The sequence below is a fragment of the Phyllopteryx taeniolatus genome, chromosome 1 (genome assembly GCF_024500385.1).
Source record: "Phyllopteryx taeniolatus isolate TA_2022b chromosome 1, UOR_Ptae_1.2, whole genome shotgun sequence".
Lineage (NCBI taxonomy): Eukaryota > Metazoa > Chordata > Actinopteri > Syngnathiformes > Syngnathidae > Phyllopteryx > Phyllopteryx taeniolatus.
In genome coordinates this window covers 19011505-19036497 of record NC_084502.1, presented here as the reverse complement: position 1 = coordinate 19036497, position 24993 = coordinate 19011505, and the positions used below count along the sequence as shown (strand labels likewise).

General features: G+C 41.5%; 1 protein-coding gene across 2 annotated transcripts in view; it reads right to left on the bottom strand.

Moving 5' to 3' along the window:
- Positions 1 to 817: 817 nt before the first annotated feature.
- Positions 818 to 24993, bottom strand: part of LOC133480110 (receptor tyrosine-protein kinase erbB-4-like) — a 235517-nt gene continuing 211341 nt past the window's right edge. The window contains exon 27 of one of the 2 annotated variants that reach the window (XM_061777837.1): positions 818 to 995. In XM_061777837.1, the coding sequence (XP_061633821.1) occupies positions 973 to 995 (23 nt within the window). In that variant the 3' untranslated portion in view covers positions 818 to 972. The remainder of the gene's footprint in view (positions 996 to 24993) is intronic. The other variant, XR_009789197.1, reaches the window with a different exon arrangement.

Below are 24993 nucleotides of genomic sequence, written 5' to 3'. Positions count from 1 at the left end.
AATTACATGGACATGGAGTTTTATGGACATGTTGCATTGATCCTTACGTACGGCAGGGTGTCCCGAAAAATGTACTCACTCTTGACTACCCATTACTCCTATGTATTTGGTTTTGTTCCAGCTGAAAATAACCCTAAATAATGGAAAATGTATGATTAACTTTCGAAGAAAGGAAATTAATCATATGCTACATATATACATACAAACATAAAGTGCAAAGACACTTTAGAAGACAGTTTCACAGGGATCCATCAATCAAACGCACTATTGTTCACATCAGCAATAAGATTGAAGCAGATGGAACTGTTCAACTCCAAAATGTTCAACCTTGGTTTTACTGGACAAAAACAAAACTCTCCCGAACACAAAAAAATGTGTTATAGTAAGTGACATATTTATTTCTTGATTATAGGTCAGTAAATGTTCAGTGTTCTTCAGAAACGTTTCTTTTCTTGGATTTGTAGCTCAATAAATTGTTGGATTTATAGCTCAATAAATCTTGTTGCCATGCGTCACATGCAGCAGTGATGCATATTTTGAGTTGACCACATTTTTTTTGTTAAAATCATTTATTTTTATGTTACAAGATCTCCATAATCTTCATATTTACAATTAGCTTTGAAAAACGAATGCACTAAAATACAAATTGGAAGATAGATAATGAGTATTGTTGCAACAGTGAAGCCGTGCGATTTCCAGTATGCATTGCGCTGTGCACTGTGAAACCTTTGCCATTCTAAGGATGTCAACCCTTTTTGTCCATGTCTTTGTTACCAGTAGTTCGTTGAATGTGTGTCTTATTGAACTGTTGGGTAATTAATTATTTGGAAATGTGTTTTTAAGAAACTATGACTGTTGGTTGTGTGCAATATAATGATGTCAAGGTCAGTTCTGCGGTAAATCAAATATTTTTCATGGATTACCTGGCAATATACGAGCAGATCCAGATGCAAACAGTGTTCTTCTTGAACGTCATTTAATGAAGCCTTCAACGTCTGTGGAGTAGAAGAATTTCAGTGTTCTAGCATGATTAAACATTAGCACTGCATTTAATTGTAAAATTACCAGAGAGTCAGAGCAGGTAGATGAAAGAGCCACGAGGCTCGGAGCCCTGCCCTCGACGGAAACCTGACTACCCTATTGGTCATCCCTGTCATGTGTGTCTTTGTCACATTTTTTTCTTGTCCCGTATTACCTTTCCTCGAGAATTTTTATTTATTTTTTTGCAACGTGGTTCCCATTATGGTTCAAGTAGTGACAAGAAGGACTCTGTGTGTGAAACCCAAAACCATTTTAACAAGCAGATGAGCAGATAGTTACAAGTTAACCGTAAGAGAGAGAAGGTTGATTTTCGGCATGTTTAACTGCACCATTTTTGACTGTACTGTATGTACAGTATTTGATGAAGTTTGGAGCACATAGGTTGCACAGAGGAAAAACTAGCAAATAGGTTAGCTATGCAGATGGTGGCACTGATCTGTTTGCTGAATAAAAATGAAAAAAATTCTTGGTAGGTCAAGCCATAGACATCTATAGGTAGACGCGTCATTGAGCCGGTTGGCCATGGATGTATGGGTCGGTCCGTTGCCGCGATACATCTGCGCATCCGCCAGATCACTCTGTGAACTAATGCAAGTGATGGATATATATATATATATAGAGAGAGAGAGAGAGAGAGAGAGAGAGAGAGAGAGAGAGAGAGAGAGAGAGAGAGAGAGAGAGAGAGAGAGAGATTCATTTAGGATATGCTCCAAAACGATTCAGTGGCTGGAAAGCTAATTATGGTCATTAAGATTCCTAATGTTCTTTCCTTTTATGTTTCTTATTGCGTACCGTACTGTATGTGTTTTCTAATGGAGTATGAGTCTGCTTAATAAAAGTTGACTGATTGCATTGCTTTGCAATAAAACTGAGGAAAATACAAACTTATTGTAATTTATATTATTTCAGCTATGATTTTACTTGTTGGGCCGATGTTTAATTTGTGTTAGAATTATGAGGGGGTCCTTGGAAAAATGTCAGCACTATAAGGAGTCTCTAGCTAGTCATAGCTTGAGAATCCCTGTTCTAAACAGTTAAATAATAATGGCTGAAACGAAGCACTGTAAGGTTTTCATCAAAAAATATTTTAGGAATAGTGTTAATAATACATGGCGAGCGAAATAAATGAACAAACCTGTTTAAAGAATGCTTTGGTTTGATCTTTGCCTTTAAACGTGAGCCTAGAACGTTCTCATCCACCTCCACCTCATCTGCCATCCACCAGACAGGAAAAACAATACGCACACATACTGTGGTGTCTCGTCCAACCACTAGGGGCACTCCGGAAAGGCGTTACAAGATTTGGGGCGTAGAAAAGGACATCCATCCATTTTCAACACCGCTTATCCTGGTTAGGGTCGCGGGACGCCGGAGCCTATCCCAACTGACTTTGGGCGAAAGGCGGACTACACCCTGAACTGGACGCCAGTCAGTCACAGGGCACATATAGACACGGACAGACAACCATTCACACTCACATTCACACACACACACACACACACACATATATATATATATATATGAATAAATAAATAAATAATTTAAACGTTATATTCAGATTCAGACAACTTTATTGCTCCCTTGTGGGCAATTTGTTTACAGCTTCCAGATCCAGGTGCACATTCAGCCACAACAAACAACCCAGAGTAATCACATCAGGACAAAGTAAATCATTTGCAGGACCATTACAAACGATACATAAATAAAACTATAATTTAAGAACAATACAACAGAATAAGACCACACCATATATGAAAAAAAAAAAAAAAAGTTTCATTTGCCACCCCAAAAAAACTTCTGGTCTCTCTTCTTTGGCACCGCACTGAATATTCTCTGGCTCCGACACTTTCTGGGATGTAGGGTTTCTAGAGGGAGTTTTTTCTCCTGTGTGAATTGAGTGAGTGTCTCTTGAGTATTGTGTATTGAGTTTTGTGGGTTACAGCCCGAACAGTAGCTCATGTTAGTGAGTGAAAAGTAGTTTTCTCTCATGCATATAAAGCTGTCGGGTCAAGTTGGAAAACCTGTTTGGTGTTAGTGTGGAAAATGTAAATACCGACATAATAATATAGATGAGACACAGGGCTCTATTTTCGTAGACGGTGGAGCACAAACGATGGGGAGCGCATCCTGATTTTGGGGCAAATGCAAGGCTCGTTTGTTTGACAATTTGGCAGACCAGTCTTTGCCAAGCTGGGCATTGGTGGAGGGACAATTTGGTGTCAGAAAGTTGGTCTAAACTAACGCCTGCTGAGACCACATCTAAATCTTGGTGCAGCTGGTCTAACGCGATTTTAGTGAATTGGATCAGGACACACGCAGACCGATTCTGAGGTCTGCGGACATGTGTGGTAGATGTCTGACATATTTCATTCATAAATATGTGAACAGCGGGCATCGAACTCTTTGAATCCTTGCAGAAATCAATTAATTATTATTATTATGATTATTATTAACATCATCATCATCATCCAACCATCCATCCATCCTCTGAACCGCCTACCCTCACTAGGGTCGCAGGTGTGCCGGAACCTATCCCAGCTAGCTGACTTTGTGTCAGAGGTAGGGTACACTCTTAACTGGTTGCCAGCCAATCGCTGGGAACATATAAACAAGCAACCATCCACACTCACATTGACGCGGCGATTTTAGTCTTCGATTAACCTAGTATGCTTGCATGTTTACCAGGACTTGCCCAATTCTGTGTTAAATAATTTTACCCGCTCACATTGTCTGTTGCCACAGACCAAGAGCAGTGACAATGCTCCAGTCACGCACGGATCACTGCAATTACGCATTGTCCTCTTCCGCACAGCGATATCTCCATGTGAGACTGTGAGTGTGCCACATTTAAAGGGAATGAGAGGAGCCAATGAAGTAGGAGGTAGATACACCCACAGTTATGCAGCCCGCCCATTCTCGGATCCACTGGAGTGTGTTGGTCTAAGAAATTACCAACACCGGTCTAATCCGCCCCTGGCACACAGGGATTTATGATGGTCACGGAAATAGGGCCCACAGTGTTGTTTTTGTGTGTATATGAATCATACCGTAACACCATGTGAACTTACCCCCTATCCTCTGTTCCTTCCCTGAATGTTTAAATCTTTGGAAGCACAAGCGAGGCCTGACAGTGATTGTTTGTCATCACAGCGTGGCAGACTAGTGTTTACTCAGCATCGGGCAAACAGCAAGATGCATTCCAAGAACTTTGAGGGGCAAGACATGCTCAGTTTGACACCAGCTACCAACTGTCATGTGCTATATTTGTTCTCTGCACTGCAGGAAATGCTTACAGTGTTAAAGACATTGCACTTTAGCCTGGGAAGTCAATGTCAAGACTCCTTGGCTCTCAGTTACATAAAGGGAAGCCAGCACGCAGGAATCAAATTTATATCCGCTAGCCCAGTGGTCCCCTATGTACCAGATAAAAAAATAGTTTGTTCTTGAAGTATCATCATCATCATCATCATAGCACATGCAGAAAATAGTCTCATAACCCCTTGTTTATTCCAATAGTCAGCTTTTATTTGTTTGTTTGTTTATTCATGTGTTCATTTATTTGTTTCAAATGTGAAATCAGTGAACCAAATCATCCGTGTCTGTTTCTGGCAAGTCCGTGAACTGGAGTCATTGAACAAAATCGTCTGAGTCTGCAGTGTTTGTGGGGAGTTTACTAACTTGTGGACTTAGCAGCAGCCAGGCGGATGACTCAAAGGATCTGGGTTAATAGTGACCTTGGACATGTGATTTCCGATTCAGTATGTAGATACAAAGCATTAACCCTACAGGGTTAAGCGAGCAGTTCTAGTTTCATCATTATGACTTCCAGGACTACGGCAACTGGAGCCCAATGTCATTTGGTGTACTGTTTCTGCAGTAAAATGAAACTCTTTACATATTATATATACATATCCCTGTACATATATACTATATGTATAAGTGTGCGCTTGGATGTCCATGCATGCACACGACCCCCCACAAAAGACGAGATATAAATCCAACAATGCCCATAACAGACTATTGTAACTGGGGATGCTTTAATCTTCAAATATATATAAATATATTCTGTAATTGCATTAAGTATGGGCTCAATTCAATAACTACCTCGCAGATCTGTCTTTCCATTACATGTTGATAAAATTACATTTTTGGTTTGAGTTATCGCCAGTGAATTCTAAAGCTGCAGGTGTGCTCTTTCGCCCCGGCCACAGGTTAACTGAAATGCATTAAACTCCCATCAGGGGACCCTTGGTTTGTATTTTCACCCCTGTCATGTTCAACTAATGGGAGAAGCAGTATAGAAAGAATCCGTCATTGTTTAGCTGCACCAATGATGGCCATGGATTGGCTGAGCCAAAACAGGGCCTCTGCTTTCCTCAAAGACTCCTATTGATCTGCGAGAGGCTGCGAATAACAGGAACGTGGAGGGAATTATAACGAGAAAAGGCTGCTTGCTGACACTCCAGATCACTGGAGTCAAACTGGTGGCCCGGGGGGCAGATCCAGCCCGCCACATCATTTTATCTGGCCTGCGAAAGCAAATCAAAATTAATCATTGAGATATTTGCCAGCATTTTTTTTGTTACCAATCCCCCTTTGAAAAGAAATGGAATAGTTGATAAACATGCTTTTATAGGATTCTGATTTCAACTGGTTATTCATCAACGTGTTGTGTATAGTGTATGTAATTACAACCGGAATTCTAATGAAATTGAGACATTGTGTTAAACATAAATAAAAACAGAATACAATGATTTGCAAATCATGTTCAACCTATATTTAATTGAATACACTACGAAGACAAGATATTTAATGTTCAAACTGATAAACTGTATTGTTTTTAGCAAATAATCATTAACTTGGACTTCTATGGCTGCAGCACGTTCCAAACAAGCTGGGAAAGGTGGTAAAAGAGACTGAGAAAGTTGAGGAATGCTCATCAAAGGAGCTTCCCTGAATTGCTCAGTCATTCACAAGCAAAGATGGGGCGAGGTTCACCTCTTTGTGAACAAGTGCGTGAGAAAATAGTCGAACAATTTAAGGACAATGTTCCTCAACGTACAATTGCAAGGAATTTCGGGATTTCATCATATACGGTCCATAATATCATCAAAAGGTTCAGAGAATCTGGAGAAATCACTGCATGTAATTGGCAAGGCAGAAAACCAACATTGAATGCCCGTGACCTTCGATCCCTCAGGCGGCACTGCATTAAAAACCGAGATCAATGTGTAAAGCATAGCACCACATGGGCTCAGGAACACTTCAAAAAACCAATGTCAGTAAATACAGTTCGGCGCTACATCCGTAAACTCTACTATGCAAAGCAAAAGCCATTTATCAACAACACCCAGAAACGCCGCCGGCTTCTCTGGGCCCGAGCTCATCTAAGATGGACTGATGAAAAGTGGAAAAGTGTTTTGTGGTCCGACGAGTCCACATTTCAAATTGTTTTGGGAAATTGTGGCCGTCGTGTCCTCCGGGTCAAAGAGGAAAAGAACCATCCGGACTGTTATGGAGGCAAAGTTCAAAAGCCAGCATCTGTGATGGTATGGGGCTGTGTTGGTGCCAATGGCATGCGTAACTTACACAGCTGTGAAGGCACCATTAATGCTGAAATGCTTTTTTGGAACGTGTTGCAGACATAAAATTCTATATTAATGATTATTTGCCAAAAACAATAAAGTTTATCAGTTTGAACAGTAAATATCTTGTCTTTGTAGTGTAGTCAATTAAATATAGGTTGAACATGATTTGCAAATCATTTTATTCTGTTTTTATTTATGTTTAACCCAACGTCCCAACTTAATTGGAATTGGGATTGTATATAATATAATCTTTCATTTATATGGGTTCACAGTCGAAACTACGATGTGGCCCATGACAACAATAAGTTTGATTTTGTACATTTTACATACATATTGGTGAACACACACACACACACATACAGTACATTGAGATAAATAATCACAAAATGGCATTAATTTTATACAATCCACACTGTGTAGAAGCGATTCAATTATTTCCTTTCCGGGATAAGACACAACCTTTCCAATGACTGTAATCTGCAGTATTAAAGTAATTAAGTAAGTATGGAAACGCCTTTCTTCGTTCTGTAAGTGCGCTAAGAATGTCATTGTGTTGCTGATGTGGTGATTGTTTTTTTATTTCTTTTGTGCATTGATTTTTCTTATGTATGATAATTGCTCTTGTAATTGCATGTTGCGCAGGCATCATAACAAAAGCCGATTGTCACTTTCACAGAGAAACTGCATCTTTTTTCCTGTTGGACCACTCTCTTCCTGATTGCATTCAGTGAAGCCGCCGAGCAGGAGGTCTGGGCGCCCTCGGTGGGTCGGTGATTATGTGACCTCATGCTTGGTCTGCTGATGGCAAGAGAACTTTCCCTCCCTGACCTTGCTCACCCTCAGTCAATCGCCCTGCGCTACCCGGGCACAGTGGTGTACTGATCATCCCAAACTGAGTTTACTGTCCTGTCAGCGTTGGTGTCAGGTGGTAAGGACACCGTCAAGAATCTCTCAACCCATTTATTGTGTTCACCTCTAAACGTTGAGTATTGCATCTGCAACTCAGTTTCTGATTCAAGGGCAAGGCAGTGTCCATATTGGGGACTTGCTTTGGTTGGAGCGCAAAACTGCTGTGTGGACAGGGTTGGGGGTGAGGAGGGATTGTGTCCTTCAAGCTTCAGCAGCTGCACCAATCAGGATGGTTAAAGCATGTAATAATTCATTTTTTAAATGTATTCTTTACACCACTGTTTCCCAAACGTTATCTGAGAGGTATGTATTATTGTGTTGATAATTCCTCCAAGTATTGCCGTGGGGCAATCAGTATGCCCACACCTGCTCGGCGCCTCTCACCGTGGGCAACTCGGGAGTGAAAGACAGTCCGGGCCCCCTCGGGAAGACTGGTACCAACCCCCTCCTTCTTTCGGCGGTGACAATCAGCCAAGTGGCCACAATCGACAGCCGTCGCACAGGGCGCCATTGGGTCCACGACCGACTCTGGGTTTACCTGCCTGCTTTGTTTTAATGCATCCGTCGGTTTCCAGTTGTTGCAGACCTAATGTTTATTTGCAGCGCTTAATAATGTCGTTAACTTTTTCGTCCCATCCAAAACTCTGTCTGTGTAATTACTGTAGAATTATTGAGGCAGCCAGAAATACAGGAACTATAAAACCGAATGTATCATAGATGGAGCCGACAAAAGACAACTGACCTCTCCTTGTATATGGAGATAATTTGAAATACTGTATTTGAATTTTGGCTGTGGAGTTAGGTGTCTGACAGATAATCAGTGTGATTCATTTCCATGTCAATAGTCTGGACATGGAGGGGTGAACATCTCCTGCTCTGACTTAAACTGACAGAGTCCAAGAAACTTGCCTCCAGTAACCCTAGAAATAAGTGTTACTTAATTGTTGAAACAAGTAACAAGTCTGTAAAACAGGTTTTCTTTTTTAAAAACCAGCAGACTTTGGCGGCACGGTGGTGTGAATGTGAGTGCGATTGGTTGTTTGTTGATATGTGTCCTGCGATTGGCTGGCAACCAGTTCAGGGTGTACCCCGCCTCCTGCCCGATGATAGCTGGGATAGGCTCCAGCACTCCCGCAACCCTTGTGAGGAGAAGCGGCTCGGAAAATAGATAGATGGAACCTGCTGACTTTGGTCTTTGTTTTTTGTTACTCATATTCTGTAGCTGGGACAATTGTTCCAACTTTCCTGATAATGACTTCATTTTGCTGAGGCTCCTTTTCTTCTAGCTTTATTCAGGATGGATTTTAGTAGCATATATTTTGTTTATTTCATCAGGTTATTAACTAAATGAATGAGTTTTGATTTCTTTTGAGTTGCTTCTTATAAATCACAAGCATTCCTCATCAAGCCTTTCTTGTATGGAAACTTCCCAGCTACTTCCTTTATGAAAATCTACATAATTCCCCAAAGTGCAAGGATGTGCTTGATTGTTGACTCTTTAGAATTCAACCCAGACTCCTTTTTCTTGTCCAACTGCAGTGTGGATTTCATCCACAGAAGATGGATAACAGACAGTCATTGGACCAGTAACGTAGAGCACCCCAGCTGAGGTCCGCAAGTGATTCTTTGTGGATTAGTGAAAACTAAAAAACAAAAATCGCTGAAATAATTAAAGTCAAAATTTCACTGCCGTCCACAAGAAGATACTCCTCATTTAATATGAGAAGAGGACTTTGAGCACTGCGAAGCTTGGATACCCCTTTAGTCAGGTCTTAGGTCAGTGGACCAGAGATGGTGGCTAGCCTGCTTGCAGAAACCTGTGCATTCACCTCTTTGTCCACATTCAGGACAATCACAGCTTGGCTTCTCAGTCTGAGATTACCACCAAGATGTGCTGAGACTTTGTTCACTTTTAACTATTGTCATATCGGATATGTGACTACTCCCACCTGGAGCCCGTGAGCAACCAAGGAGGAAAAGGTGTGCATTCGAAGAATTCATGCGTTTGGCAGAATTAGAAGTTTCATCTCTAAGACAGAGCACTAATTCCTCCACCCCATTCTGGGCAGACTAGTGGCCTAATTTAATTTTCCTACTCTGAGCACAGGGCTCTCAGATCCCAAATAGTGGGTGCAAAATTTCATGTTCACTTTAACAGATTGCAAGGGCTGTTAGTGGGTGTGTTGTGTATGAGCTACAACCCCAATTCCAATGAAGTTGGGACGTTGTGTTAAACATAAATAAAAACTGAATACAATGATTTGCGAATCATTTTCAACCTTCATTTAATTGAATACACTACAAAGACAAGATATCTAATGTTCAAACTGATAAACTTGATTGTTTTTAGTAAATAATCATTAATTTAGAATTTTATTGTTGCAACAGCTTCAGCTGTTCAACAGTCGGGGGTCTCCGTTGTCGTATTTTACGCTTCATAATGCGCCACACATTTTCAATGGGAGACAAGTCTGGACTGCAGGCAGGCCAGTCTAGTACCCGCACTCTTTTACTACGAAGCCACGCTGTTGTAACACGCGCAGAATGTGGTTTGCCATTGTCTTGCTGAAATAAGCAGGGGCGTCCATGAAAAAGACATTGCTTGGAAGCATATGTTTCTCCAAAACCTGTATGTACCTTTCAGCATGAATGGTGCCTTCACAGATGTGTAAGTTACCCATGCCATTGGCACTAACACAGCCCCATACCATTACAGATGCTGGCTTTTGAACTTTGTGTCCATAACAGTCCGGATGGTTCTTTTCCTCTTTGGCCCGGAGGACACGACGGCCACAATTTCCCAAAACAATTTGAAATGTGGACTCGTCGGACCACAAAACACTTTTCCACTTTGCATCAGTCCATCTTAGATGAGCTCGGGCTCAGAGAAGCCGGCGCCGTTTCTGGGTGTTGTTGATAAATGGCTTTTGCTTTGCATAGTAGAGTTTATGGATGTAGTGCCAAACTGTATTTACTGACATTGGTTTTCTAAAGTGTTCCTGAGCCCATGTGGTGATATCCTTTACACATTGATGTCGGTTTTTGATGCAGTGGCGCCTGAGGGATTGAAGGTCACGGGCATTCAATGTTGGTTTTCGGCCTTGCCGCTTACATGCAGTGATTTCTCCAGATTCTCTGAACCTTTTGATGATATTATGGACCGTAGATGATGAAATCCCTAAATTCCTTGCAATTGTACGTTGAGGAACATTGTCCTTAAACTGTTTTGACTATTTTCTCACGCACTTGTTCACAAAGAGGTGAACCTCGCCCCATCTTTGCTTGTGAATGACTGAGCAATTCAGGGAAGCTCCTTTTATACCCAATCATGGCACCCACCTGTTCCCAATTAGCCTGTTCACCTGTGGGATGTTCCAAACAGGTGTTTGATGAGCATTCCTCAACTTTCTCAGTCTTTTTTGCCACCTGTCCCAGCTTTTTTGGAACGTGCTGCAGCCATAAAATTCTAAGTTAATGATTATTTGCTAAAAACAATACATTTTATCACTTTGAACATTAAATATCTTGTCTTTGTAGTGTATTCAATTAAATATAGGTTGAGCATGATTTGAAAATCATTGTATTCCGTTTTTATTTATGTTTAACACAACGTCCCAACTTCATTGGAATTGTACAAGGATTGCGGTCTTTTTCTAAGATCACAGCGGGCGTGAAACTGTGTTGTCTAACAGATTGCACTTGCTTTTGGCAACAGGTGTATAAGTGCTGGGGGCGGCTGTATTTAAAAGAGTGTTTTGTGGTTTCAGTTGCTCTGATGGTTTTCAGCATGTAAATTTTGGGAGAGCATCTCCATCACGAATTAAAGTTTGAAGTGAAGGAATTGCAAGTGTTATTTGGGAAAACATTACTGAGTTACAGAAATCTATCACAATAGCCATGTTTTGTTTGGTTCAACTCATCCTGAATAATTTGCATTGCATTGTGTTTAAAACTTGGGACAACATTCCCCAACCCTACTGCTCTGGGTAAAACCGTACCAATTGTCACTAGGATTCACACGATCAGGATTTCTGGGTCTGATTTTGTTTGCTGGTGTGCAGTGAGATTATCCAATTGTAAAATATGTGCATTCTCCATAAAGGTTGGAGCGAATGCTCTCGTCTAGGTCATGTATTGTAATCAGTCAGGTCAAACCAACATTACAACATGACATAAATAATGGGTGCTAACTTACTGTAATTAAATTACTTCACACAAACCGAAACTTTAGAGGATGATTCGAGCTTGCTAGGCTACATAACATTTTGTTGCCTGCTTGTGAGCCGTATCGTATTAAAAGTACGTGAAGATACCTCAAGCAATCCTTAAATGAACGTAATCTCCCGAGTGACCACCAGCACACGTTTTTCCCCATTTTGTTCTTATAATACACAAGTCGTGATGTCGTCGCCATGGTAATGAGTGTATCCGGGCGCATTTGAGTTGATAAAGCCCAGTGATCGTAAAAGACGGGATGCGGTGGTATCGGAATGCAATATTTTATTGCAGTAGTCTGACATGGTTCAATCGTGAAAGACCAAATTAGTCTGTCTCAAATGGGTTGTCTGTCCCACACCGCCGATATGTTTTTTTTTTTTTTTAAATAACTTTATTGGTTGTCAGATACAGTACAGTACAGTACTACGTCAAAAGACACGCGGCAAGGCTAAATATAAACTAACTTTTGAATTCAAATGTACTGTACAAGATGGCGACGTGGAGTAAATGTCTTTTGCGGAGCTGATCAATGACGTCATTGATCGGATCGGCGAATTATGACATTAAAGCATAAAATGCAATCAGCATAAAATGCAAATTATAACGATCAGGCCCATCAGATCGGTGTAAAATGTAATTGTCACAGTGCGCATTAATTACCCAGATTCCAGGAATTGCAGAGTTGAAAGAAGTTTTGTTATCGGTGAGATGGCATGACTCCTTCTTGTGACTGGGTAAGTCAGCCCTTATATAATTCAGAAGCTTCAAAAGGGCATTGATGAATAAATATGTCACAATAATTTTGTTTTCTGACAATTCAAAGATATTTACACAAGCACCCTGGCGCTTCTCCTTTTGCCTGTGCTATCCTGCTCCCTCTGTACATGCCGGTTTGCACCTACCTTTCAGACAAGGCATTTAATAATGGAAAATCAGCTATCGCGATTCGTCTCAGGTTTGGAAATATGTTTTGTCAGCAGGGTTCCGGACTGTGGCAAAGCTGCTTTACTACTTTACGATAGGATTGTTACCTGCCTCAGTGTTGGCATCTGCGCATGTGGGTGATTGTACATGCACTGAAGAATACGCTCACATTTAGACACGCTATATAAAAGAGTTCACATTTGTGCAACCTTGTCTGCATGCAAGGCCAAACACGCGTGCACACAACCCAGTCCCACATCTTCAGTTCCTTCTAGAGTTTGAATGCAGCTCCAGTCGCTGGTGCACGTTGTGGCCCACGGGTGCATGCTCACATCAAAACCTGCGGAAGCGTCACTTTCCAGACTCGCTCTGTGAGGGGTCCGAAGGGGTTTTGGAGTACAGAGGCATGTATTTAAATGAGACACGACTTTTAATTAGTTTGTCGCAGCGTCACTTCCTTGCTAAGGGGCAGTCACTTCCTTGATGAGTTTGCATTTCCCATAATTCCCTACGTCTCAAAAGTGCCGTACATTGGCAGTCAACTGATGAATGCTTTAATAATTCCAAAGGAGTGTGTCAAATCCATACATTGCAACGTGGATACTGCGTTTGGCTGGTGGCCAGTTCAGGGTGTACCCCGCCTCTTGCCCAGAGTCAACTGGGATAGGCTCCAGCACGCGAGTGAGGATAAGAGGTCTGTAAAATGGATGGATGGATGGCAACGTGAATATTATTAGATGTGTGAAGAGGTCAGGTCGAGGCTGCATAACAAGAAATGTCTCATACTTTGTTCTTTTTAGCCTTAAGGTATTCCCTCCTTTCTTGTCAACGGGGAGCGAACGAAAGATTGTGGTTCATTCTGCACCTCAGAACAGAGAAGGTGAAAGCATCTGAGTGCCCCTTAATCGTATGTAATCGAGTTCAGATACACCATCACTTGTGTCAGCTTCCCAATAATGAAAAATATGCTATTAGCACTAACTGAATTCACACCACTTTTTGGGTTTCCGTAGGATTCACCAAATCAGATTTAAGACTTGTGAAGACATTTTTAAACCGTTATGAAGACAATTTAAGGACTATAATATGACATAAAAACTAAAAGAATGCAGTGAGAAAATTCATTCAAATTTAACGCAGTAAGTCTAAAGCGGCCGGTGTTATTTGGGAATACTCAATTACTGATGAAAAAAGACAATGTATCAAGAGTTTCCCCAAAACTATCTGAGGGGTACTGGACTTGACTCACGTTATTGTGTTGGTAATTTTAGCTTGAGTGACAACAAGTTGTTTGGCATCATAGCCTCCAAGTCTTTGGGGAACCAATAGTGGTTAACCTGACTGCTTTGTTTTAACGCATCTGTCAGTTTAAAAGCTTTCCACTTGTTACGGACCTAACATTTATTCACAGCTCTTAATAATGTCATTTATTATTTCGTCCCATTCAAACGGCTGTCTGTTTAATTCCTGTAGAATTATTTTGGCAGGCAGTATTACAGGACCTATAAAACCTAATGGATCATAGATGGAGCTAAAAACAATTGCTGGCTCGTTGTATATGGTCGTTATTTGAAAGACTGTATTGGAATCTTGGCTGTGGAGCAAGCTGTCTGACAGATAATCGGCGCCAGCGTGATCCCTCCATGTCAATAGTCTGGACATGGAGAGGTGAACATCTGCCGCTCTGACTAAAGCTGACAGGGAGTCCAAGAAACCCCTCCAGTAACAGTAGAAGTGGTAGTGCTTTAAGTGTTACTAAATTGTTGGAAAAAGCAACAAGTCTTGTTTGTTGCCTTTTGGAGAAAGAGAAACAGGTTTTTTTTTTTTTTTTTAACCTGACGACTTTGGTCTCTGTTGCTTGTTACGCATTATATTCTTATATATAGTTTGGACAACTGTTTCCACTTTCCTTATGATGTTGACTTCATTTTGCTGAGCAAAGTGTGTTTTTCTTTTACAGTAGTGTTATTCAGGATCGCATGAATGAAAAACCTTTTTGCTTCCAGCAGTGATCTGCAACTCTTCTCAGTTGATGAAATCAAGTTTCTGGGGTTACAATAGACACACAAATCCACTTTTCATAGTTAAAACTGTTAAAAATCAAAGATCTTGTGGAACTACAGAGAGTGCAAATAATATTTAAAGCAAAAAAAACAATTTATTGTCTGGAAGTATTTAAAAATATTCATTGAAAGGGAAGGGTGTTACAATTTAAGGAGAGAATTTATTTAAAAATAGGGAACATATGAACAACAAGAAGGAGCTTTTGTGTTCCTATTTGTGGAGTCAGACTATGGAACAGTTCCAATGTGGAGTTGAAACAATGTCCAAACATAAACCAGTTTATAAAGAAGAGAAGTAATAGATGATCAGGAATGAGGGTGTTTGACAATCACACGGTATTTATTGGTTGTTCAGTTACTTGTTTATTTATTTACTTATTTACTATTTGTTTGTTCATTTGGGGTTTCCTTTTTTGTATGTAAATTTAGGAATACAGAGTATAAACAACAATATACTGTATATGAATACTTATTTTTGCAATCAATGTATGTCTTGTAAGGTAAAGATTATTGGTAATATATTAGAATAGCTCCAATAAACTACTGCATCGATCAATGATCTATGATCATCATAGTAATAGGAGGAGTCTAGATAATTAACTTATGAATAAGGGGTGGGAGTAAATACATTTTACTTATAAACTATACTGTATGCATGTTTTCATTTTCCATGTGTTTGTCCAGTTTTGTACTTTTTTAAAAATGTATTTTTAGTATACTTGAAAAAGAAATTACTAACAACAAACACAAGGTTATGCCTCACTTGGCTCCAATGCAAGTAGACTATGAACGGGAACATTTGTTTCTGGAATTGTGCCTTTATCTGGATCTGCACAAAAATGTTATGATTTCCTACTTGGCATCTGAGCCATTCACCTTTGAATTTAAGAATAAATTAACACACAAAGATCTCATTGATAAGGGTTTGTATCTGAAGATGCCAACTCTTACTTGATTTTGTTGTGCTTCTCACACATGAACGCAGTATCCTCCTTTTCCACTACAAAAGTATTATCTCTGCTCCTCACCACTCTGGTCACTACTCCACCCCCTTTCACCACACTCACACTCACATTTTATATTCATTATAAATAAAGATTTCTGGGCACATACCGGGCCTCATGACTATGATCTGATATGCCGTATACCCAAATATACACACACAGGATTGTGTTAGCGGTTCAGATGTATCCACAATAAATTGCTTATGTTCTGATGACTTCCTCTAACACCCACCATATGTCTGAGACCAATTGAAAAGATTACATTGGCTCCTATTTCTGCACTCACTGAGGACATTGGCCAACTTACTCGTGTCTACAGATGATGACTGTGTGTAAGTGCTGCACATGTGATGATGAGGAGGAACGAGAACAAACATATGGACGCCAGAAGCGATTCTCTCTGGATTCCCTCAAAGTAGGCCTGATGAAAAAAAAGATGATCTTTTTTGATATTTGCTTTGCAGCCAGATAATTAACTTTCACCACAAGATGGCAACAATATCTTCTGTTAACAAATCCATCCATCCATCCATTTTCTGAGCCGCTTCTCCTCACTAGGGTCGCGGGCGTGCTGGAGCCTATCCCAGCTGTCATCGGGCAGGAGGCGGGGTACACCCTGAACTGGTTGCCAGCCAATCGCAGGGCACATACAAACAAACAACCATTTACACTTGCAGTCACACCTACGGGCAATTAATGAATCTCCAATTAATGCATGTTTTTGGGATGTGGGAGGAAACCGGAGTGCCCGGAGAAAACCCACGCAGCCACGGGGAGAACATGCAAACTCCACACAGGCGGGGCCGGGGATTGAACCCGGGTCCTCAGAACTGTGAGGCAGACGCTCTAACCAGTCGGCCACCGTGCCGCCTTCTGTTAACAAATGAGATTAAATTAAAATTTCCTCACATAGCACAGTGCTGTATGTGGGTTTTCCTTGATTTTCTTTTAAATTATTCTATTATAAGATCAATATCAGTTAATGTTACGTTACTTACGGCCAAAATGGCATCACCTATTGAACAAACAAGTTTATAAAAATACCTGGTACTGCAGTCTTCCTCTGCCAAAGTATTCACTGTCTAATAACACGATTATCTCTGTCATCATCCCATTACGCTCGATGCTAGTCAATGTTGCGAGAGCTGATATTTCCCCTCCAGAATGGATGGTTTATTTGGATCTCTGTGATATCGCTTAAAAAAACTAGCAAGCCGATACAGAGACAGGCAGCAAGTTATTGTGACAGCCAACCACCTAATTGTTCATTTGAGGTAATCACGCGACAAGCCAGAGCAATTTCCAGCACAATGCTGGAGATTAATAAAGACGGACATGCTCACAGATCAAGATCACAGGGCTGCCTGCCTGCTAAGTGCCAGGGCACCCTCTTGATACTCAGTAAATTATCGGCACCTTTATAGCACTACTAGATTGTTAATAAAACCACCATCTACAGCACAAAACAGTTTTGTCATCTTTTCTTAAACAGGCAAGGGAAAAAAAATGAAGTGAAGTGAATATTAATATTCTTCTATCCTGAAGGAAGGAGATGGGAGATGAGCAACCTGCTGCCCTCGTAATGCTGAAAATGTATTTTCACACCACAGTCAAGATGTGCTGTGGAGCTGCCAGCATCTTTGCAAGGCGTCTCTGTGTTTATTATGTGTGCTACATGTGATGGATGACCGTGCAGTGCTGGGGCGTATTCGGTCTAATTGTAATGTCACTGCATGTCTGTGGCGGCACCTTCCAATGAGGAAACAGACAGCTACCATTGAGTTTGTGTGTGTGTGTGTGTGTGTGTCTGTGTGTGAGTGAGAAAGAGAGAGCTTTGACACACGGGGTTTTTCAAGCAAGTGCCTGGACTTGCGCGAACTCTCGAGGGACAAGTTTGAGGAGTTTGTTGGCGCTGTCAGAGAGTGACAAACTTGGAGCAAGTGTCATGGAAAGGGAAACAAACTGAAGATGCTTCCACCTCAAGATACACGTGCAGCTTCAAGAACCAAGATAACCTAAAATATTTGCGTAACACTGTCGGTGAAGTGCATTCTGACATTGGGTCATGTAAACACTCAAATTCATTTCTACTAAAACACCCTTACACCCCTATCAGAAAGCATCTCTTTTGACGGGTATGTGGCTTGAGTATACAGGGACTTGCAATTACTGTCTAAGATCTGCAAGGGGCGCTGTTGGACCTGACCTACCAAATCACTACACCGCTCAGGTTCAAATTGACAATGCATATTACATTGCAAGCAGACGTGTTTAACTGAGAGGAGGAGTGGGGAAATCATTATTCACTCTCAAGCGTTACTAGAATTGAATGATTTAAGAAAATATTGTAGTCTGGAACAACGTATTTGACTAATTTAATCTTAGGCAATTATGTAGCTGTGGTTTCATTTGCTCGAGGCGCCGTGCAAATGCTGCATTTGTTCAGTGAGCTGAACATTCCATAAAGTATGCAATATATTCTGTACATGTTATTTACACACATTAATGCAGCTGAAAATCAGTCAGAAGGCAAATGTTTTTCAATAAGGCCCCACATATTATCTCCTATCTTGGCATTCCGCTCAGGTTTGCAAATCCAGGAGTCATGCTGTTTGTGGGTGAGAGCGAGCGCCAGTTGCGTCTCGAGAGACACAGTTTGAGTGAACACAGCAAGGAGTTCTTCAGGGGGAATATGTAATAAGGAACATACTGGTGCTGCAGATTCTTCTGCTTTCTCTGGGCTAAGTTGTTTCAGATACACTAATAAGACAGGCGACAAGCAGGCAGAGAACTGACTGGAAGGCAGTCAGTCTAGGTATGGAGTTTATGATGGGCCGTTAAAACAATCAAACCTAAGAGTCAAAGTTCTGTCACTGGACAAAATAAGTTGTGGTGTTGTAATGTACAAAGGACATATTGCCTTACAAACCAAATTGAAGATCTATTTTATGATATATATATATAAAAAAAAACTTGAAACAGATTGATGACTTTCATTCATTTATTCATTCATTTTCCGTACCGCTAATCCTCACTAGGGTCGTGGGCATGCTGGAGCTTACTCCAGCTGACTCCGGGTGACAGGCAGGGTACACCCTGAACTGGTCGCCAGCCAATTGCAGGGCACATATAAACAAACGACCATTCGCACTCACATTCACATTTACGGGCAATTTAGAGTTTTCAATCAACCAACCATGTATGTTTTTGGGCTGCAGGAGGAAACCGGAGTACCCGGAGAAAACCCACGCAGGCACGGGGAGAACATGCAAACTCCACACAGGCGAGGCTGGATTTGAACCCAGGTCCTCACAACTGTGAGGCAGTTGTCCACCGTGCCGCACTGATGACTTTAAATCACTGGAAAAACCCATGGAGGCCACTGGCCTTCAGTATGATTTGTAAAGTGCAACGTCATGATTGGTACACAATGAGCAACTCTGTCCAAGAGACCAGCAAGAACCACACCATCTTCACCCAGCTTCTTAGATCAGATTTTCTGCAAGGACACCAGACCACGGTTCACACAAAATATCCATACTAGTGAATGTAGTCAATGAACAAAACCGTTTCTGCACCAGGTCAGACATTAATACAGTATGCCTAGAGACTTTGAGAAAGACCTCCCATAAAAATAATGTGCTTTACTCTTGCAAAATCTCACTAGACTTTAATGCTATTTGTTGAAAAGTGGCAGAGGAGCATTCAAAATAAAGTGTGTCTGCAAACGCCACACTGGTGTGTAATGGGCGTAGAATGGTTTTTCAAAATCTAGCATGAAAGACCATGTCATGCATCCTTTTAGTGGATTTGTTTCGGTGCCACAGATTCAGGTTCAATTTCCCGAGCCAGTGACTTGTTTTAAGAGATTTTCAACGCAAGGGATGTAATTTTTGGCAGGCTTGGACTTGAACTGAACTCTGTGGGAAGAGAAATGGTGCAGCAAATGTTGAATCTTTGTGTTTATGAGATCCTTGTTGGCAACCGGATCCGGCTAATCAGGTCTGCTTCGCAATTTCTGGGCGAGGAGAAGGTGCCTGACAGTAGTGACTGAGTGGGCACACGGGACGTCAATGGTGTGACAGACCATCTGTTGCACCCCTCAGTTCCTTTTGCAAACACACACTCAGTACATTTCCATGCTGTTAGTGAAAATGCATTTAATTTAATTCTAAGGTGGACTTTATGGTACATGTAAACATGTTGCTGCAAAGTTATCAGAGATCACCAACTCTTGCTTAATTTTGTTTTTCTCACACATGAATATCCTCCTTTTTCCCTTAACAAGAAATGAGCTCTCCTCCCCACAACTCTGCTCACCACTCCTCTCCCTTTTGTCATCCTCATCATCACATTACAAACAGTCCTGGGCTCACTACGAACCACATTACATGATACATGAAAAATATGAAGTACAATATGGAGGGGTATGGAACTTTTGAAGCACCCCCCAACAACCATTTTGCATTCAGAACTTGCAAACATTATTAAGGATCCTGTGAAGTGAATTCAGAGATTAGTTTTTCAATACATTATCCATGTTTGAAGATAACTGCTGGAAACATGCAAAGACTGAGAACTATGTCGTAGCACTCAATTGTGGGTGAACACATTGCATTGAATAGTTTTTCAGAATTTTTTTGGTCCAAAAGTGTGCCTAGTTACTCACTGGAGTCCAGCATGAGTCTTTCTTCCCTAGAACTAGAGCACCTTCGTTCACATCAGCGGTTTTCCAGCGCAACTGAGACGTGCAGTTCACTAGCTAGCTATGCCTACACCCTGAAAATACATCTTCTCTTTGGATATTCCGCTGGCATGGCCACTTTCAGGTGCCTCACTGTCGTCCATGAATGTGCGCACGTCTGGGTGAGAAGGGCGGAAGGGCTAGGAGGAAAACATAAGAGGAAAATAAAAAGAGAAGTCCGACTTGACAGCCAGCGTGTGTCAGCTACCCCCGCCCCGCCAAGTTGTACTCCATGCTGGCGTGGCCGCATTAGAGCGCCTCGTTGTCAGCCATGAGTATGCACGTCACAGTGAGAAAGGCGGGAGAAAAAAAGGAAAAGATAAAAAGTCCGACTTGACAACCTGTGTGTGGACTGTAACTCCAAACTGTTGTGGCCACTTTAGAGTGCTTTTTGCCACGACGACCTGGTGGGATATACAGCGGTTGAAATACGTTTTTAACACGTCACCATTTTTCTCACTAAATATACTTCCAAAGGTGCTATTGACCTGAACATTTCACCAGATGTTGGGAACAACTCAAGTAATCCATACATGCAAAGAAAGTAGCGCAAATAAACTAAGAAATTAAGTGTGAAATGACAGGGAAAAAGTATTGAACACATGAAGGGAGGTGCAAAAAGGCATGGAAAGCCAAGACAACACCTAAAATATATCAATAATCAAACAGCAATCCAGCCCCTTGTCAATGCAAATGAATATCAGCTGTTTCAGTCCTAATTGATGGCCTACAAAAATGTCTCATTGCCAAGGTGTGAATCAAGACACATCTCATGATGGGTAAGAGCAAAGAGCTGACTCAAGACCATTGCAAACTAATTGTTGCAAAATAAAACAATGGTATTGGTTACATGCGCATATCTAAGCTTCTGAATGTTCCAGTGAGCACGGTTGGGGCCATAATACGCAAGTGGAAAGCCACCCATGGAGCACTTCAAAAAGACCTGGAATTGGCAGGTACTGTTGTCACAAAGAAAACAGTGAGTTATGTACTCTGCCGCTAGGGTTGGGCATCGTTTGAATCTGAGCGATTCCAGTTTTGATGGCGGTTCCTTATTTCGATTCCGGTTCCAAATGATTCTCGATTCCGATTATTTTAGGGGGCTGGGTCAAAAATGTTTGCATGGTTTATATAAAGGGTGTCCAAATGATGAACATCCATTTTCTTAGCAGCCCGCAGCATAGACTAAAATGAACATTTGACTCGAGGTTCTTCATAACCAGCATCAATATCAAACCTATGATCTAAAAGGCAATGTGTGTGGAACTAACCCAATAGACTTAATATTCATTAATTAATGTTTCAGCTAAAAGTTAAATATACAGTAGCATTGTTAAAATAGTTATTTGGGACTGTTTCATCAAGTCTACATGTGTTTTGTGGACTTGGAGAAGGCGTTCGACCGTGTCCCTCGGGGAGTCCGTTTGTATCGGTCCGTTGTGGTAAAGAAGGAGCTAAGCCGAAAGGCAAGGCTCTCGATTTACCGGTCGATCTACGTTCCTACCCTCACCTATGGTCACGAGCTGTGGGTCGTGACCGAAAGAAAAAGATCCCGGATACAAGCGGCCGAAATGAGTTTCCTCGCAGGGTGTCCGGGCTCTCCCTTAGAGATAGGGTGAGAAGCTCGGTCATCCGGGAGGATCTCAGAGTAGAGCCGCTGCTCCTCCACATCGAGAGGAGCCAGATGAGGTGGCTGGGGCATCTGATTCGGATGCCTCCCGGACGCCTCCCTGGTGAGGTGTTCCGGGCATGTCCCACCGGGAGGAGACCATGGGGACGCCCCAGGAGACAATTCTGGCAAAGCAGAGATCTGGCCAAGGTTACAAAAAAGATTCTGCTGCACTTAAGGTTCCTAAGAGCACAGTGGCCTCCATAATTCTTAAATGGAATATGTTCGGGACGACCAGAGCCCTTCCTAGAGCTGGCCGTCCGGCCAAACTGAGCAATTGGGGGAGAAGAGCCTTGGTGAGAGAGGTAAAGAAGAAGCTCAAGTGGGTGCTTCTACTAAATACTGAGCAAAGGGTCTGAATACTTATGGCTGTGTGATATTTCAGTTTTTCTTTTTTTAAGAAATCTGCAAAAATTTCAACAATTCAGTTTTTTTTCCCTGTCAGAATCGGGTGCTTTGTGTACATTAATGAGGGAGAAAAATGATTTTAGGAAATGGGTGTAATATCACAAAGAGTAAAAAGTTTTAGGGGGTCTGGATACTTGCCGTACCCACTGTATTTCAACGAGGAAAGATGATTTGGGATACGGGTGTATTAAGTTACATGGTCATGGAAGAAATTAAACTAGTTTTGAAGTCACCACTGTTCTGGTAATTGGTTGATTGTGCATAGCTGTGTGCCACATGGGCACCAGCTAATCAGCAGGAGCCAGAATTCAGAATTAGTTGTAGGGAATCAAATACCTATATTAAACTCAATAAAAACCAAATACAAACCCTATATCCACTTTTGCATACATTGCATGAATAAGACCACTACTTCTACTAATTAGTTAGTGGATTTTGCGGAAAATGAAGCAGCCTATGAACCTATGTACAAACGTTTGCATGGGGTGGGTCACGACCGCCCCGCTGAACTTGGCTGGGTTTCAGTTGAGCGCGGAGGAGGATGAAGGCCTGCACCCAAACCTTTCTCAGAGGGGTCAAGTGAAGGACCTGAAATGCGTGCAGCTCACATCTGGAGGGAGGATGTGGTGAAGCAGTGTTGAAGTGAGCCGCCCACATGGCTAGCAGAGAAGACAAAGTGGGAAGCAGAACCTGACTGATTTCACTGTTTGTGATGGGACGAGGTTTCCATTTACAGATAATCGTTTTGAGACAGTTGTAATTGAGTAATACTAGTAATGCACCATACATACAAACAGTGTTAGGGAGTAAGTACTACCCCAATTCCAATGAAGTTGGGATGTTGTGTTAAACATAAATAAAAACAGAATACAATGATTTGAAAATCATGTTTAACCTATATTGAATTGGTATTAACTTGGAATTTTATGGCTGCGACACGTTCCAAAAAAGCTGGGACAGGGTCATGTTTACCACTGTGTTACATCACCTTTTCTTTTAACAACATTCTTTAAACGTTTGGGAACTGAGGACACTAATTGTTGAAGCTTTGTAGGTGGAATTCTTTCCCATTCTTGCATGATGTACAGCTTCAGCTGTTCAACAGTCCGGGGTCTCCGTTGTCGTATTTTACGCTTCATAATGCGCCACACATTTTCAATGGGAGACAGGTCTGGACTGCAGGCAGGCCAGTCTAGTACCCGCACTCTTTTACTACGAAGCCATGCTGTTGTAACACGTGCAGAATGTGGTTTGGCATTGTCTTGCTGAAATAAGCAGGTCCGTGAAAAAGACGTCGCTTGGATGGCAGCATATGTTTCTCCAAAACCTGTATGTGCCTTTCAGCATGAATTCTGCCTTCACATATGTGTAAGTTACCCATGCCATTGGCACTAACACAGCCCCATACCATCACAGATGCTGGCTTTTAAACTTTACGTCCATAACAGTCCGGATGGCTCTTTTCCTCTTTGGCCCGAAGGACATGACGTCCACAATTTCCAAAAACAATTTGAAATGTAGACTCGTCGGACCACATAACACTTTTCCACTTTCCATCAGTCCATCTTAGATGAGCTCGGGCCCAGAGAAGCCAGCGGTGTTTCTGGGTGTTGTTGATAAATGGCTTTTGCTTTGCATAGTAGACTTGTAGCGCCGAACTGTATTTACTGACATTGGTTTTCTGAAGGGTTCCTAAGCCCATGTGGTGATATTCTTTACACATTGATGTCGATTTTTGATGCAGTGCCGCCTGAGGGATCGAAGGTCACGGACATTCAATGTTGGTTTTCGGCTTTGCCGCTTACATGCAGTGTTTTTTCCAGATTCTCTGAACCTTTTGATTTTATTATGGACCGGAGATGATGAAATCCCTAAATTCCTTGCAATTGTACGTTGAGGAACATTGTCCTTAAACTGTTCGCCTATTTTCTCACGCACTTGTTCACAAAGAATTGAACCTCACCCCATCTTTGGTTGTGAATGACTGAGCAATTCAGGGAAGCTCCTTTTATACCCAATCATGGCACCCACATGTTCCCAATTAGCCTGTTCACCTGTGGGATGTTCCAAACAGGTGTTTGATCAGCATTCCTCAACTTTCTCAGACTTTTTTGCCACCTGTCCCAGCTTTTTGGGAACGTGTTGCCATAAAATTCTCAGTTAATGATTATTTGCTAAAAACAATAAAGTTGATCAGTTTGAACATTAAATATCTTGTCTTTGTAGTGCATTCAATTAAATATAGGTTGAACATGATTTGCAAATCATTGTATTCTGTTTTTATGTTTAACACAACGTCGTAACTTCATTGGAATTGTGGTTGTAATTACATGTAACAAGTTTATGTATTTTAATCAAAACATTGATGTAATTGTATTACATTACTGGGAGAAAACGTGTAGTTAAATTGCAGTCGCTTTTGTAA